This window comes from Chiroxiphia lanceolata, chromosome 3 (assembly GCF_009829145.1).
Source record: "Chiroxiphia lanceolata isolate bChiLan1 chromosome 3, bChiLan1.pri, whole genome shotgun sequence".
NCBI classification, from domain to species: Eukaryota; Metazoa; Chordata; class Aves; order Passeriformes; family Pipridae; genus Chiroxiphia; species Chiroxiphia lanceolata.
The window spans coordinates 42,125,598-42,140,338 of NC_045639.1; the positions used below are offsets into that span (position 1 = coordinate 42,125,598).

Below are 14,741 nucleotides of genomic sequence, written 5' to 3' on the forward strand. Positions count from 1 at the left end.
GGAAGCATGAACAAACAAGTTTCTTGATAAAAGCATGTCTGCTTTAATCCTTTTAAATCTTTATGTACAACAAATACTCCTAAATTAATTTCTCTAGTCCTCTTTCAGGCAGACATAAATACCACTGTCCCAGAGCAATACGAGCTCACTCTACCCAGGATCCATGCCGAGCAGAAGCTGTGCAGTCACACTGACAAAAGGCTAAGAATGAACAAATAAGCTCTTCCTCTTAACACATCTATTTTTTTGAAAATAATTTAAAACCATACAAGGAAGCACGGAAACACTAAAGTGAGACCACCTGTTCTCTGCACAAAGTACCCTTCTCAGAAATACGTTCTCCTTGCTGTTCGTGTTTACTATATGAAGTCAAGAACTAACCACACTAAACTGCAAGTTTATCTGGTAGTCTCATAAGATGCATCTTTAAGCCTTTCTGGAAATGTACCTAATGGTGGCAGAGGGCAAAGGACACCCATGCCTTTTTTGCAAAGTCTAAATTATAATTTTATCTGCAACATTGGAGATGTTATTTCAGAAAAAAAAAAAAAAAAGAAAAAGGAAAACCTCCAGAACAACACATTGCAGTTACCTTCAGGTACAGATTCAGCCCATCTTGGATCAGAGGCAGGGTAGTCATCCATTAAGTCCACACTGATCTGAGTCACTGCCCTGTCCAGTTCAGTATCAGATTCCAGATCTGCATTACTTGGAAAGACCTCAACTACCATGCTTTGTGCATTGACTATATCTTTCCTGAAATAAATGAAACACAAAGTATGTGAAATAAAATAATTAGACAGGATTATAGGAGAAAGAGCCCCTCAGTTAGGATTTTCTAATAGGCTTTTTGTGAAGTCCTTTAGATTATAAACATCAAACATTTTTTGCACTCATTCTGAGTCTATAGATAAAAGGTATTCCAACTCTTTTAAAGCAAGTAGACTACATGACCTATAAAACAAAAAAAGCACAAGCCAGGAAGTGTTTCAAGTCACATTTTATTCTACTGTTCCCATTATTACTATTTAAGAGAAAAGACTCACCATACAGAGCTAAGTCTGGATGTGTCTGGTAGCGAAGTCATGAAATTTCTACTGCTTGCTTTAAAATTCTCTCAAGAGGACACATAATCCCTCCCACTAATGGCAATAGAGTGAAGCTTGTAAAAATGCTTCAGCAAATATAATGCGTTATTTTTATTTTCTGCAATTTCAAATAATCCTGTTTTATTCACGTCAATAAGTAAAAGAGCAAGAAGCGTCCAAATCTTAAACCTCCTAGATCTGAAGTTGTACTGAAGAATTCAATGTAAGAAGTATGCAATATACCCAAAAAACCCCACAGATTTGATTTTGTGACTAACAAATTGAAGTGTTCTGACTGAGAAGGGATATTGTGATTCCAGTATTGGCAATACTTATATTTTTCAGGAAACTTTCAGTTATAACACTTACACGACCAAGGTGTCTTGAAATAAAAAAAAACCAAAAAACAGCAGTGCATCCAGAAATCACACAAAGGTAAACTAAAGCAAAGAATACTATTAAAAACTGGAATATACTGAATCTTCTACCAAAGAAGAAAGTCTCTTCTTTACTACCGTGCAGGACATGTGTTTCTAAGGAAATTATATGGTACTTTATTACCCCCTTCAAACCAAGATGTGCCATCAAAAAGGTCAACTCGCTCTTTCCACAGAACTTCCCGTCCCCTATAAAGATCACTAGGTCTGTAAAGCTGCCTGTGCTCACCACACAGCTGGTGGACTTTACGTTTCCACTGACTGCACAACCTTCCATTATTTGCTCTGCATCAACTCACTGGCCACCTGGACAGGCCATTGCTACATCTGTTCTGTGGGAGATTGCTCCACCCATTTTACCATACTCGTTTTTTTGGAAAAAAATCAGAATAAATACTAAACACATAAAATTATTATTTTCTTCTAGTTTTATAATTCTAATCCAGACTTTAATCAAAATAACGTTAAACTTTCATACTGTGTCACACTGTTTTCCTTACTACCTCCCAATTTCTTCTGTTTCCAACCCCCTTGTTCACATCCTCAATGACATCAACCTTTATGTTTGAAAAGCTCTCAGGCCTTAGCTACTCCAGTCACCTACAGCCATCTTCAGCAGCTCTTTTAATGACACTTCTCAATACACATAGATATCATCTAAATTCTGTGCCTGCTTTCAGATCTTGCATTGGTATCCTTTGTTCTGTGTGCCTAATCCCCTTCATTATCTCTTACTTCACATTACCTTTATTTCAAAAGCACTCCTACCCTCTGCTATCTTAAATCTGTTCTTTCCAAGTTTTAAGACTCTTTAAGGAGATTAGTCCTAAGAGGGTTTGTGGGTTGTTTGTTTTGGCTTTTTTAATAAACATATATTGAAAAAATTCCCTCTAAATATAATTAACCTAAGTTTACAAATCTCTTTATCTTCTTCTCTCTCCTTTTCCTCCTCTGTTCACATGACTCACCCCAGCATCAAACCTTTCAGAGGCATTGCATGCCTCCCCACAGTCCAATTGTTTTAATCAGGATAGTTTGACAAACGGTGTATTTCCTTCCACTCCTCATATCATTCAATCTAAAGAAGATATCATCCTGCACAAAGTCTGCCATGCTTAATCTTCATGGCCCCATAAATAAGTAAATAAGCAACTTCAAAAGTATTACTGAAAACAGCTACACGAATAAAAAATGAGGATGAAAAGGAAAGTTTTTTTAACAAGAAAACACCACTTACTAAAGAATAAAGAACTCAAAATGCAAAGTTGAAAGTTGTTTCACTGGCACTAATGTACCAATAGAATTTACACAGAATAAGTGAAAAGTCATTGCAATTAGAGAAGTCTGTTCCTTTCTAGCACATATAATTTCTTCACTAGACCATAAGATGCATTTAACATTTTCCTAATGATGATGTTTGTCATTAAAACAGCTATAATTAAAATAGCACAAGATTTTCTTTACCAAGACAACCTACTAAAGCATCAGAGCACCTTCAAAAATAGTAAAAAAAAAATAAATCTCAAAGGTCAAGTGCAATTTCTACCTGCAGTACTGTAGAAAAGCAGCTTTCAGTAATTTAGTCTTATCTTCTTGAGCTATAACTTCTAGCCTACTGGTACTGCCAAATGCAGGACTCTGAAAACACAAAGTAAAAACTTCAGCTGAAAGACAAATATTAATTTTCATTATGAAATGAAAACAATTTTTCTAAGTAGTAACAACACAGATTCAAATAAATAAATAAATGAAACTGCTTTCATCTGGAAGCAATTGTGTTTAAGTCAAATATAAGCCTCCAAGATACATTACAATGAAAATCACACAGAGGTTTGACCAACATTCTCATCAATTGCAAAGAAACTTTCACCAGTGTATTCCACCAGTCAGATTTTTTATAATTATTTTGACATTCAAACCCACCATTTTTGACAGAATTTAAAAGGTACTGTCATCCACAATAACAGTCTAAGTGCAGACAAACCTAACTAGAGATTAGTTCATTAAAAGAAATACAGTTCCATCTGAGCAATCACACAAAAGTCTTCCATTAAAATGCTAGTTAATAATAACTAGTATGATTTTAAATGTGATTTCATTGGAATAAGGATTAAAGCTCGCTATTACCCCATACAAATATTCTCTAATTTGTACTGTAACAATTTCTCTGTTTTCCCCTCCCACTCCAGGGACAACTTGGCAACAAATTCCACATACATTTTAATTTGTTGTAAGCAAGAGCTTAATAAATGCATATTGCACAAAACACCAACAAAAACACTGTCATAACTTTTCAATAAGATTATGTTAATATATATATAAAACAAGGAATAAACAATATTTAGCCACTATGTAGCCTTTCTCAGTTTAGCCTCCCAAGCATGATAAGAAAAAAGTCTCTCATATACACAAAGAAACAGACACAAAAGACTGAAGAAACCATCCTGATCAAGAAGGGAGAACGTCGGCTGAGCCTCTGCATTAGTGTTCTCTCAGGCCTAGTGACAGAGACAGTAATACACCTATGTGAAAAAAATATAAATTTCACAGAAGTTTCAACTTCAAAACAAAGGAAAACAAAAAGTTACCCAAGCTGGCAGATGATGTAAAAATTCTTGGGTTTCGAAACTGCCTTCATTACAAGTGTTTGAGTTTCTATTTTAAAAAAAACCTTTGAAACTCAAACAAGTCAGGATTTCCACAGTGAAAATTAAAAGGTGACAGAAAAACATTTTATTTTTAGGCTGCTTTCAATCAGTCAAGTAAATAACCATTACCTCACTTCTCGGTCCAGCAATAGAAGAGGACAGGGCATCTTCAAGGTCTTCAGGAAGCACAGAAATGTTTTCTCTAGATAAGATAGTGAGAAGTCCACTTTTTTTGGCAAAGAAGATGGGGAGGCTATTACAAGAACCTGCTCCTAAAATGCTATCTCCTAAGATGAGAAGAGTTGAAAAAGAAAAGCAAGTATATAAACAACACTTTAATTAAGAAAAAACATGTAACAGTTTCATATGCAATTATTAACTTTTGTCATCAACGAACAGTAACTGACAATTGCACCTGACACAGTAATTGTGGAACTATTTGCTACTGAATATGACTTCCAGATACTGCAAATGTTAAAAAAAAAAAAAAAAATAATTTCAAATTCTATGTAGGGACTGATGTGCCCGTCCTACTTGAAAACACCTTTGAAGGTCAAGGATGACACACTTAGAGACATCTGATACAGACACCTAGTATGAATTTTAGGCTGAGCCTCTACACAAAGTTAACTTCAAGGAAAAAAAATAAACCTCTCACAGCGAATATTGGGGAGGGTGGGAAGTAAAAGTCCCATAAACAACCTTCTCATCCTTTAATATACCAAGAATGGGGATCTACCTTCATTTTCATTTGAAACACGTAGAGTAACAATACTGGATGTCACATCAGCACTTTCTCCATACATTCAAGGGAAATTCCCAACTTGAAACACTTAATAAAGGACCATAAATACGATATTGCTCTATGAGAAATATAAATACTGGAAAAATATTCAGTTGGAAGGTATTAAAAAACGTGATCCCCCTTCCTAGCAAGTTACCTTGTATGCCAAATACGATTTTCTCCTGTGGTAAAGAAATTCTTCCAGTTCCAGTGGAACAGGCAAACACTTCGTCTTCCTTATAAAGGTAAGCAGCATGGCTGAAGTAATCTGGGACTACCAGACAGCACAACACTTCATCTTCTGACTGAAAGTGTTAAATATGAACAATATCACATATATAATCAATACCTTAAAACAAACATCTAAAATTTTAAATGCTGATGCAAGTTGCCTGAATCTGTTTTAATTTTTAACAATGAGATATCGATGCAACTTACAACTTAAACCCCCTAACAAAATCACCTTTTTTTCCCCTAAAACTTTAGATCCTGAGGGGTTTTTCCTTCCATATAGTATATTCTTGCTAATTTCACACAGAGAGATAAGTAAACAGATCAATTATTCTACAGTTTTCACATTCTCCTTCCATCTTAAAGAGTTCTAAGATGCCATTACAAGCAGCTGGGAGAGGGGGAAGAGTGGAAGACGTTTACCAAAGAAAGGTAATGCCCAAGTTTATGCTTCCAGAAGACACAGTACAACCAATGTACTCTACAGACAAGCAACATGCCCTCCCCTCTCAGCAAGCCAGCTGCCTAGCACAGACCAAAACACAGGTCTCTTAATTCCTTGTCCTGCGACAAGAGTCTCAACAGAGTCTGAGATCTGTTCTAAATGGATTGCAAGAGCATACCACAAAATTAGTCTGTAGAAACTTTCACAGACAGGACAAAAATTAGGATAAATTAGTAGGAGTCAGATATTTAGACTTTTACTTTTGGTGCTTTTTTAATCTTATACTTTAAAATGCAAAGCTTAAACTTGACATACAGTTAGTATTAAACTTAAAAAGATGTTGGTACATATTTTTCTCAGACTATTATGAACACATACTTCCAAGAGACATTTATTTTCCTTTAGACAAAAATCTGTCAGATAATTTATGTACAGGAATACTCTGAAACACTGTGCTTTCTTAGTTCAGTATCAGAGCCTTCATTAGCTTACCTGAAAAGATGGATTATACTGTGTGACCTCCACGACGACATCATCAGACATCTGGTAGCCTTTATCTTCTACTGTTATCAGAGTGTAGTAGACAAGACATGGACGATCTCCAGGATGCCATGCTGCAGCAAGTATGACCAGCCCATCACTATTCAACAACAGATATCACAGCATTGAGAGATTATTACTACATATTTTACTTGCTAAGACTCTACCACTTGAAAAAAAGATATCTAAGTACAATACAAACTAAATATTTTCCAGTCTTGTAGGTTTTTTAGAAAGAAAAATTATACTATCTGTTCTTCCAAGCTATTAAGTGTTCATATTGCACTAAAAAACTGAAGCAAGGCAGTGATAATTTTATGTGAATAAATTAAATACAATAGAGACTGAATTCTCTGCATTTGCTGGAACAAGTTACAGTTGCTTATTTGTTAACTTTGTAATATCAAGACAAAACAAATACCCAAACCTGATAAAATGACACTAAAAAGAGGAATGGAATTACTATCAGGTAAAGAATCTGTAATGCTAAAAAGATAATGATGGCATGAAGTATACGATAAAAACCTAGTTGGCTTATTTTATGAACAGTGCCACTCCAGTAAAATTAAATTGCGATTACTTACATGAAATTTTTGCAAGAAAACAGATTCATCTCATTAATGTAGGTTTTACCAGATGCAAGTGTGCTTCCTTACCGATTCTGTTGCAAATCCATGTATTGTATATTTACTCCTCCTTTGATATCTTCATAGTTACTTTCAGATCCCTAAAAAACCAATACATCTGTCTTTTAATGATATGTAAACAGGTTTAATTAATTAAAAAACCACACAAATCCCTTCCAGGTGAGCTGGCTCTTACCCAAATTGCATCTGTAATATGTTCTTTCAGGGTCCTGCTGATATCCCAGCTGAGAATATAACGTTCTGATGAATCATCAATCTCCCATTTGTTTAGATTTGAACTTGTTAGCATATAAAAGCTTGATCTCTCTCTATCCCAAAGAACACTGGAAATCTGTATTTAAAAAGAAAAAGCTAAAAAGGTTAAAGCAAAGCCTTAATATTTGGATACAATAATCTAAACCACTCTCAGTCCACGAAAAAAAAAATCACTTCCTTGGCCAATGTACGCAAGCTACAACCAAGATGAGTATTATGATAACTTCCAAGAGAAGTCTTATTTTATAGATATAACAACATCTATATAAGTACATTTCTCCTATTTTCTGCCAGCTTCTGAGGAGTTCATTGACAAAACTCAACGCGACAATCAACCCTTGGCAACTCTAAATCAGAAAAGTAGAATTACAGGTTATTGTTAGTTTCTTCAAGTTGTAATGAAGCTACCACTAAAAAGGGCAGGACTCAGAATCATGGCATATACTCCAAGTATATACCCAAGAAGTATTATTATTTCAAAGTCTCCTTTAATTTGGACTTAAAGAGCAAGTCAGCAATCACCTTTACAAAGCATATAGATTTATTTGGTTTCTGTCTTTCAAATTCCAAAGAAATATAAGCAACATAAATGAGCTGAGTCTTATCTTTTTTGGTCATCATACACCCTTACAAGATCTTTTCTTTTTCCTTTCTTAAACACTGAAGCTAGAAATTACAGAGAGAAAGTAAAACAGATGAATGTTTTTCAAGCTTACCAGAGTATCATTTCCAGGAGACAATATACCCAGAAGAGAAGAAACCTTTCTACCAATTCCAGAAAACACGCCCTGACCCTGTGGCAGGGCATGCTGTTGAATCTTGCCAGAACTATCAGGTATCAACCGGACTAGTTGACCTCTGGAAGATGATAAAATAAAGCTTCCTCCCTAACAAAAAGAAAAAGCAACTACATTAAAAAAATAAAAATCACATTCCTGAAAAAATTCTATTTTCAGTTAATAATCTTTACATCAACTCATAAGGGTAAACACTAAACAAGAACAAGATACAAGGCATCCTTAGTACTTAAGAGCTAACAAAGAAAAAGAAGCATTTATCACATAAAAGGCTGTTTAAACAAATTTTCCTCATTATTCTCTATGTTTGAATCAGTGCAGCACACAGTTTACAGTATACTTTTTAAGTTTTAAAATGCATTTTTTGAAAAAATACTAAAATAAAATATACTTAATAACTTTCTCACAGGCATTGCTACATTTAACATTCACATGATTAATTATTATTAAATAACACTGAACTTCCACGTGTTCATTTAAAACTCAAAGCATTACTAAACACACCGTAACCTTTTCTTTTTTATTCAATAGCATCTTATCCTAGAGGACACTAATGTAAGTGAACTGCATAGCAAGACTTCCATCCATTTATGTCAAGAAAAAGACAAACATCTGACTAGTACTTAGCACTGGCAGAGACTCATTTTCTTAGCTTTGTATGATATTTTTATCTATGAAACTCAATTTCAGTTAAAAATGAGAACCAATATCTCACATAATCCTTGAAACCTAGCAATGAAAAACAATGAAAAAAAGTCTGCAACATTTATTGCAGATTTGGGACTGGTAACATGGAGCATGCTCTTCTGTTTTTAGATTAGGAATAAACCAAGTATTTTAGTATAAATCATACTGTTTATTATTACCTTTACTGCTGTCAGGAAACTGCACAAAGAGCCTCCAAAGTCTGTAAAAGTGTCTGTATAGGAACCTTCATGTGCAAGATTGGGCCAGTAGCGCACAGAACCTTCGCTGGTAGCAACCATTATTGCCAGAGACTGGAAGTGAAAAAAAAATTAACAGAACATGCAAGACAATAATAATCAGATTACAGCTTTAACTAAAATATGTTAAATTACATATCAAGACTGTGGGTGACAAACAAAAAAGTAGTAAATACAAATGGATGCACACTGACAAGTCTGGAACTGAATCACAAAAAGATTATGCAGCATAACTTAATTCATGCAGGGAATGTTATACTCGCTTATTTTGCTAATAAGAGTATTTTCTACTGCTTCTTTTTTCTGATTCAGGGTCTGCTAGTGAAACGCAAGCAAAACTTACAGATGCAAGGCAGAAGACAGCCTGTGGGGAATTTCAGATGCCAAGAGTTACAAGCTACTATAGAAGACTTAAAATGCAGACTGTAATTTAACAAAGAAACTGCTTTAGTGTCATTAAGTGAAATATCAAATCACATGGTGGCTTTTCTCTTCATAAAGACATAAGCCTATAGAGTGCCAACATTAAGGCTTCTAACTCGGGAATTCACCCAGGTGCAAAATTCAAAGCATGAAGCCAAAGACTGTTCAGGTAGAGATCTGGACAAAAAGCATTGTACCTAATCTACTGGTTTAAAAAAAAAAATAAATAAAAATCACAGAACAACAGAAGAACTGTAGCTGAGTTGTTATTGAGCTCCTCACAGTTTTCTAACTGATTTTTGACCAGACACTGGCCTTCATAAAGGAAAGCAGTTGGCTAATAAACATAATAATTTAAAAAACAGCACAGAGTACACTGTCCTTTGCGATTCCTGCCCATTATTTAACATTTTCCATTTTAGTGAAATATTTTCTACAATAACATTTCTACTTCACTCTCTAAAATCATAGTATCCATGTCTAGCTCACAAGCTGTAGAATTAAATTTGAAAAAAAAAAAATCTTGGTTTAGGTGTATTACTTCCTTTTAAATTTCTTTTAAATTTCTTCTTTGCCTCTCATCTATGTGTACTCAGAATTAATCCACTGCTGAACAACATTTTCAGCCAGCATGCATTTAAACTGCACTTGCTCAGACAGCATACTTGATTGCCCCTGTGTTTGTTCCCACAATACCTCTTAGTCTTTAGTAATTTTGTTTGTTATGAAAGCATGTGAAGTAATCCTTATGAAAACTACTATTTAATCTGATCCTATAAAATGTAAATGGTGTAATTTGAAAGGACTAGCAGAATTTTCTTTACTTCAAAAATATTTACTGCCAACTATCAAACCTGACCTTTTGAACAGATAGCATACCACCAAATGTTTTCAAATAAGTATTTGATAAAAAAGTATATATTCAAAGCTATTCTAAAGGTGCTTTTAAACAACTAAAATTTAAAATTTGGTCACCTGCAGGGAAGGTGCTTCACCCGAGGAATTGAGACAAGATATAGCTGCTAAACTAGAACTCCATGGGAAGTCACTGGGTGGCAGCTGCAGCTCCTTGCACAGAGATAACTGGAAGAAAGAAAGAAAGAGATGCCATAATAAATATGAGACTGCAAGAATTTTTTCCTCTGTCACAAAGCCATTAGACTTTTTTACTCTCCCGAAAATTAAATTTCAACTAGCCCAGATACTGTGTAAGGGAACCAAAAGAACGTCACATGACATTTTCAGCGAGGTTGTCACAAAAGCTAAAAAACACCTACTTGTCTTTGTATATTTTCAAATATAACTGGTTTTCTTTAGTTATTTGAGTTCCTTATTACAGTACTCCTTATATATATGCATATAGTGTGTATATATATGTATATAGTATTCCTTATTATTGTATTCCTTAATACAATATTCTAACAAGGCAGCAAAAAATTAAAATTAAAAATTAAACTAGAAGCACTTGAGAAAGCTTACTAGGTACTAACAGAATAGAGAGGGGAAACACTCCTTCCTCCCCTACACCCTCTCGAAGTTAAACAACCAGAAAAGTTTTAATCCCTTGAAAAATCTCTACACGTACTAGACACTAGTACTTGACACTCCACTGTGAGTGCAGGACTCGTATAATTAAATTATATTGCACTAATTGAAAGATACTAATTTTGTAGCTACAGATTTTCTCTGACTATAACTGCTATTCACTGAAATGATGCTGAAAGAAACATTATCCAGAAGGGGAAAAAAAATTCTTGACCTTACAAATCTAGATAAAACATATGTTCAGCACCTCTGAAACTAACCTTTTTTGGTTTTTTTGACAAGTTGAAAATCAGACCCAGAATAATCTAAACCAATCTGTAACATATAACTACTTTTTAACTATCAAAATAAGATTTATCAAGACAATCTGACAAAAGAGCCACACTACTAAAACACAAAGAATTAACCTTAGTGTCAAGGTGACAATTAAAACTGAAGAGCTTGAATTTCAGTTACTGTTAGCATGACTTCATACCAACCCTGCTGCTTCTGGGGGAAACCAGACAAACTCCGGTTTACAAAAGAAATCTTGTTTAAAAAAAACCCCAAAACCTCACAACTACATAACTTGTTCAACTAGAACAAAATACAGAGTTCCATTTTCACCTTTCAGTTACCTTAGCTACTGCAGACTGACCAATCTTCCAAATAATCAGCCTTTCTTTATGGACTAGCCAGGCCCATCCACTTTCATCCACCTGAACACTCAGCTGGTCATCAGCTACACAAAAAAGTAATTTTTTAAAAACATTCAGATTTTTAAAACACTGCAGAGCAATCTTTAAACCTGTAAAATTTCTTTCTCATTGGAAAATAAGAAATGTTTTATATTAAATTAGTTTCCATATAAGAATTTCCATCTATTTGATTAACATATCAAATTACTACATGTAGTTTAAAAATCCATTTGACAAACACTCAACTTTTGAGACTGAAAGGCAAGACAATCCTAGAAGCTATTTCCATCAATTTAGAGCAGATTATAATAGCTTCATAAATCACTCAGCAATTTTTAAGATGATTTTTAAGATACATATTTGGTTCCTCCTATCTATCTAAAAACCTACTATTAGCTTTCTTTACAACCTTGCATTTCACAATATATTGGTTAAGACAGCACCTGAAATATATTTCCATGCATTCACACCCACATGGGTGCTATTACAACTATTGTTACTTAACCAACACAGATTCAAAGCAAGGCACAGACATTTCAGTTTCCACTGTAAAGTCAGGATTTAAATGGCATCAACAGCATGTTAACACTTCCCTCACCTATCAATTTTCCTAAAAAACCAAAAGATAAAATAAATTCTTACCATCAGCCTTCTTCAGGGCTTCCATAACTTTAACAGGCAGAGAGGATCCAAAAGCCTGAACATCGTAATTAATAGTCTCAGTTGCTGTAGGAAGCTGGATAACTCTGGTAGGAGTTGCTCTACAACAAAACAAAAAGTCATAGTTAGCTTTTTATTGTTTCTTCATCAGCTTCAGCAGGCATTTACTTCATTAGTATCTGTATAGAAATACATTTCTGTAAAATAAACATGCTCCCTCTGAGAGCACCATCTAAAGCAGTAATTTGGTGGCCTCCTTACAAGTTGCTAGCTGTCATCAAATTCTTTATTTTTAAAGAACTGACACTGAATATGTAAGCAAACCAACAACAGAATCACTGTTCAACTTCTCTACATTCTGGTTATCTGTAGAATAAAGCTATCCACAATGTCAGGAGAAGCTTAAGAGAAGTTCTTCTCTGACTGCAGGGCCTACTTCCATCCCTGACACTGCTGGACAACAATTGTTGCACTGTGCAATACTTTAAACACTCATGGTAGCCTGGATCAGACTGCACTTCTACTGCCTTTATTTTAGTGTGGTGAGTGCAATTCTTATCTGTTTCATAACATAATTTATAAAAGCCATTTTGCATCTTTCCCCACCTTTTCTCTCCAGAACAGCACAGGCCTGTCTTGTCTTTTGAACATGACTGAGTAAATTTCTCTGCTTTTAGAAAAATGCCCCTGTTTTATTTCTTCTCACAAGTGAAATGCTGTCACAGGCCTCCCAGTGTGAAATGGCAAGAAATGATGATATACAGCTAAAGACAAGCCTGAAATCCAGTTTGCAAAATTAAACACACCTGAAGTAAAAGCTCCAAAAACTGAAAACAGGCCATCTTGTTTATCTCAACAACAAATAGATGCTCCTGAGAAAAGAGCTTCTGAATCCCTCTGAAATTGATCTGAGGCTCATGTTGTTTCTCGGTTTTGATTTATATGGAAGAGAGAAGAGAGGAAGCTCGGAGCAGGGTGCAGGGGGGAGGAAGGGAAGGGTTGGGTGGGTGGGTGTGAAATGCCTAAACTTTGACTATTTTATCCTCTTTTTAAATGCAGAGGTTCCTATTATTTTCATATATCACATATGTTTCATACAGGCATACATCTGAGGCACTCTCAAATTCAAGAACTAATAAGAAATAATTTATAATGCTGAACATGCAGTACCCTATATTTATAGCTTTAATGTACAATACTACTTTTAAAAAACCTTAAAACCATTCAACTATGAAATGTTTTGTCAGAATTTGTTATCATGACAACAGAATATAACAGATATCCTACAAAGAATCTGAGAACGCTCAGGAAACCACAGACCAAGAAAGTCTTACTACTCCAGCAGAAAAGTGAGCAAAAAAGAGTAAGTGTAGTTTAGTAACTCTCATAGGTTTTGTTTTTCTTTCCTTGTTACATAAAAAAAATCATGCCTAACAATTTTATCAGAATTTTCTGGAAAAACAAATTCATTTAATACAAAACCAAAAATACTAAGTACTTAAGTTGCCAAAAACGTTTCAAAAATATCCCTGATCAAAGATTTCTAAATAAATCCAGCTGGGAGATAATAAGAAAAGTCTTATTGTAGAAAAAACCCTGTATAAAAGAAAGCAATAAGCAAAAATAACAAAGAAAGGTTAATTTATACACTAGAGGAAAGGTTCCATTGTATAAATCCATACTGATGTCTAAAATCTTCAGCACTATCTTCAACGAAACCAACTTCCAGAGTGACAGTGTCTTGACAGTACAGTGTTATTTAGGATAAACAGCAAACAGAACTTCTGAGTTACTAATGCGGAACAAAAGGCAAAACATAAAACATCATCATGACGACTCCACACAGAGCTTCTTGAGTACTCGAATGACCTAGCACGCACACTTTTCAAAAGCACACCGCAAACAAAAAAGACCAAACAACACACAATTGGAAAGAGACTTATGGGCGATCACGGATACAGATCATCTCAGAGTACATTCCCCCCAAAAAACCGACCCCCAAAAATGGTAAACCCGCGTTCGCGAAACAGCAACGTTGCAACCTCCAGTGCCTCGAGCATCCAGCACCGGGGCAGGGTCTGCCAGGCGCGGGGCAGGCAGGACTCACCGTGCCGAGAGGGAGCCGCTCCTCCGCGCCGCCGGCGAGAACAGCACCGGGGAGGCGGCGGCCGCCACGACGGGCACGTTCTTCCTGCCGCCCGGCCGGGACAGAGGGCTGGGGGCCGCGCCGCCCAGGGTCCTGCGGGCTGACCCGCCGGGGGTCCGCGGCGAGGCGGGAGCCGACGGGAACATGGCTGGGGATGCGGGAGTGGCGCCGGGCTCGTACTCCCGCCGGGCGCCGGCTGAGCGCGTCACCGCGGGGCGGGGACGGGAGGGAGGAGCGGGGCGGGAAGCGCTGGGAGCAGCCGAGCGCGGCCCCTGCCGGGGAGCGATGGAAATCCCGCGGCACTCGTCGGGCTGCTCCCACGGGATACCTGTCCCGGATTCCCAAGGCTGGGTTTAGATGCCGGGTCTCACTGAACTCACACGGTTAGCTGGCACTAACCAGGTGGAGCGCGGAAAGGTGGTGTTTCACATCTGTGGTAAATAACAATGACGCACTACAACTATTCAGTGGTAT

General features: G+C 36.1%; 1 protein-coding gene across 2 annotated transcripts in view; it reads right to left on the reverse strand.

The window, feature by feature from the left end:
• Nucleotides 1-14,442, reverse strand: part of NUP133 (nucleoporin 133) — a 33,135-nt gene extending 18,693 nt beyond the window's left edge. Inside the window, exons 1-13 of one of the 2 annotated variants that reach the window (XM_032683583.1) lie at nucleotides 14,229-14,440; nucleotides 12,104-12,222; nucleotides 11,402-11,505; nucleotides 10,215-10,322; nucleotides 8,739-8,870; nucleotides 7,792-7,962; nucleotides 6,996-7,151; nucleotides 6,830-6,900; nucleotides 6,126-6,273; nucleotides 5,115-5,262; nucleotides 4,303-4,460; nucleotides 3,072-3,163; nucleotides 593-756 (exon numbers count right to left, since the gene is read on the reverse strand). In XM_032683583.1, coding sequence (XP_032539474.1) covers nucleotides 593-756; nucleotides 3,072-3,163; nucleotides 4,303-4,460; nucleotides 5,115-5,262; nucleotides 6,126-6,273; nucleotides 6,830-6,900; nucleotides 6,996-7,151; nucleotides 7,792-7,962; nucleotides 8,739-8,870; nucleotides 10,215-10,322; nucleotides 11,402-11,505; nucleotides 12,104-12,222; nucleotides 14,229-14,413 — 1,756 coding nt within the window. In that variant the 5' untranslated portion in view covers nucleotides 14,414-14,440. Of the gene's footprint in view, nucleotides 1-592; nucleotides 757-3,071; nucleotides 3,164-4,302; nucleotides 4,461-5,114; nucleotides 5,263-6,125; nucleotides 6,274-6,829; nucleotides 6,901-6,995; nucleotides 7,152-7,791; nucleotides 7,963-8,738; nucleotides 8,871-10,214; nucleotides 10,323-11,401; nucleotides 11,506-12,103; nucleotides 12,223-14,228 lie in introns of both variants that reach the window. The other variant, XM_032683584.1, reaches the window with a different exon arrangement.
• Between the last annotated feature and the right edge of the window lie 299 nt (nucleotides 14,443-14,741).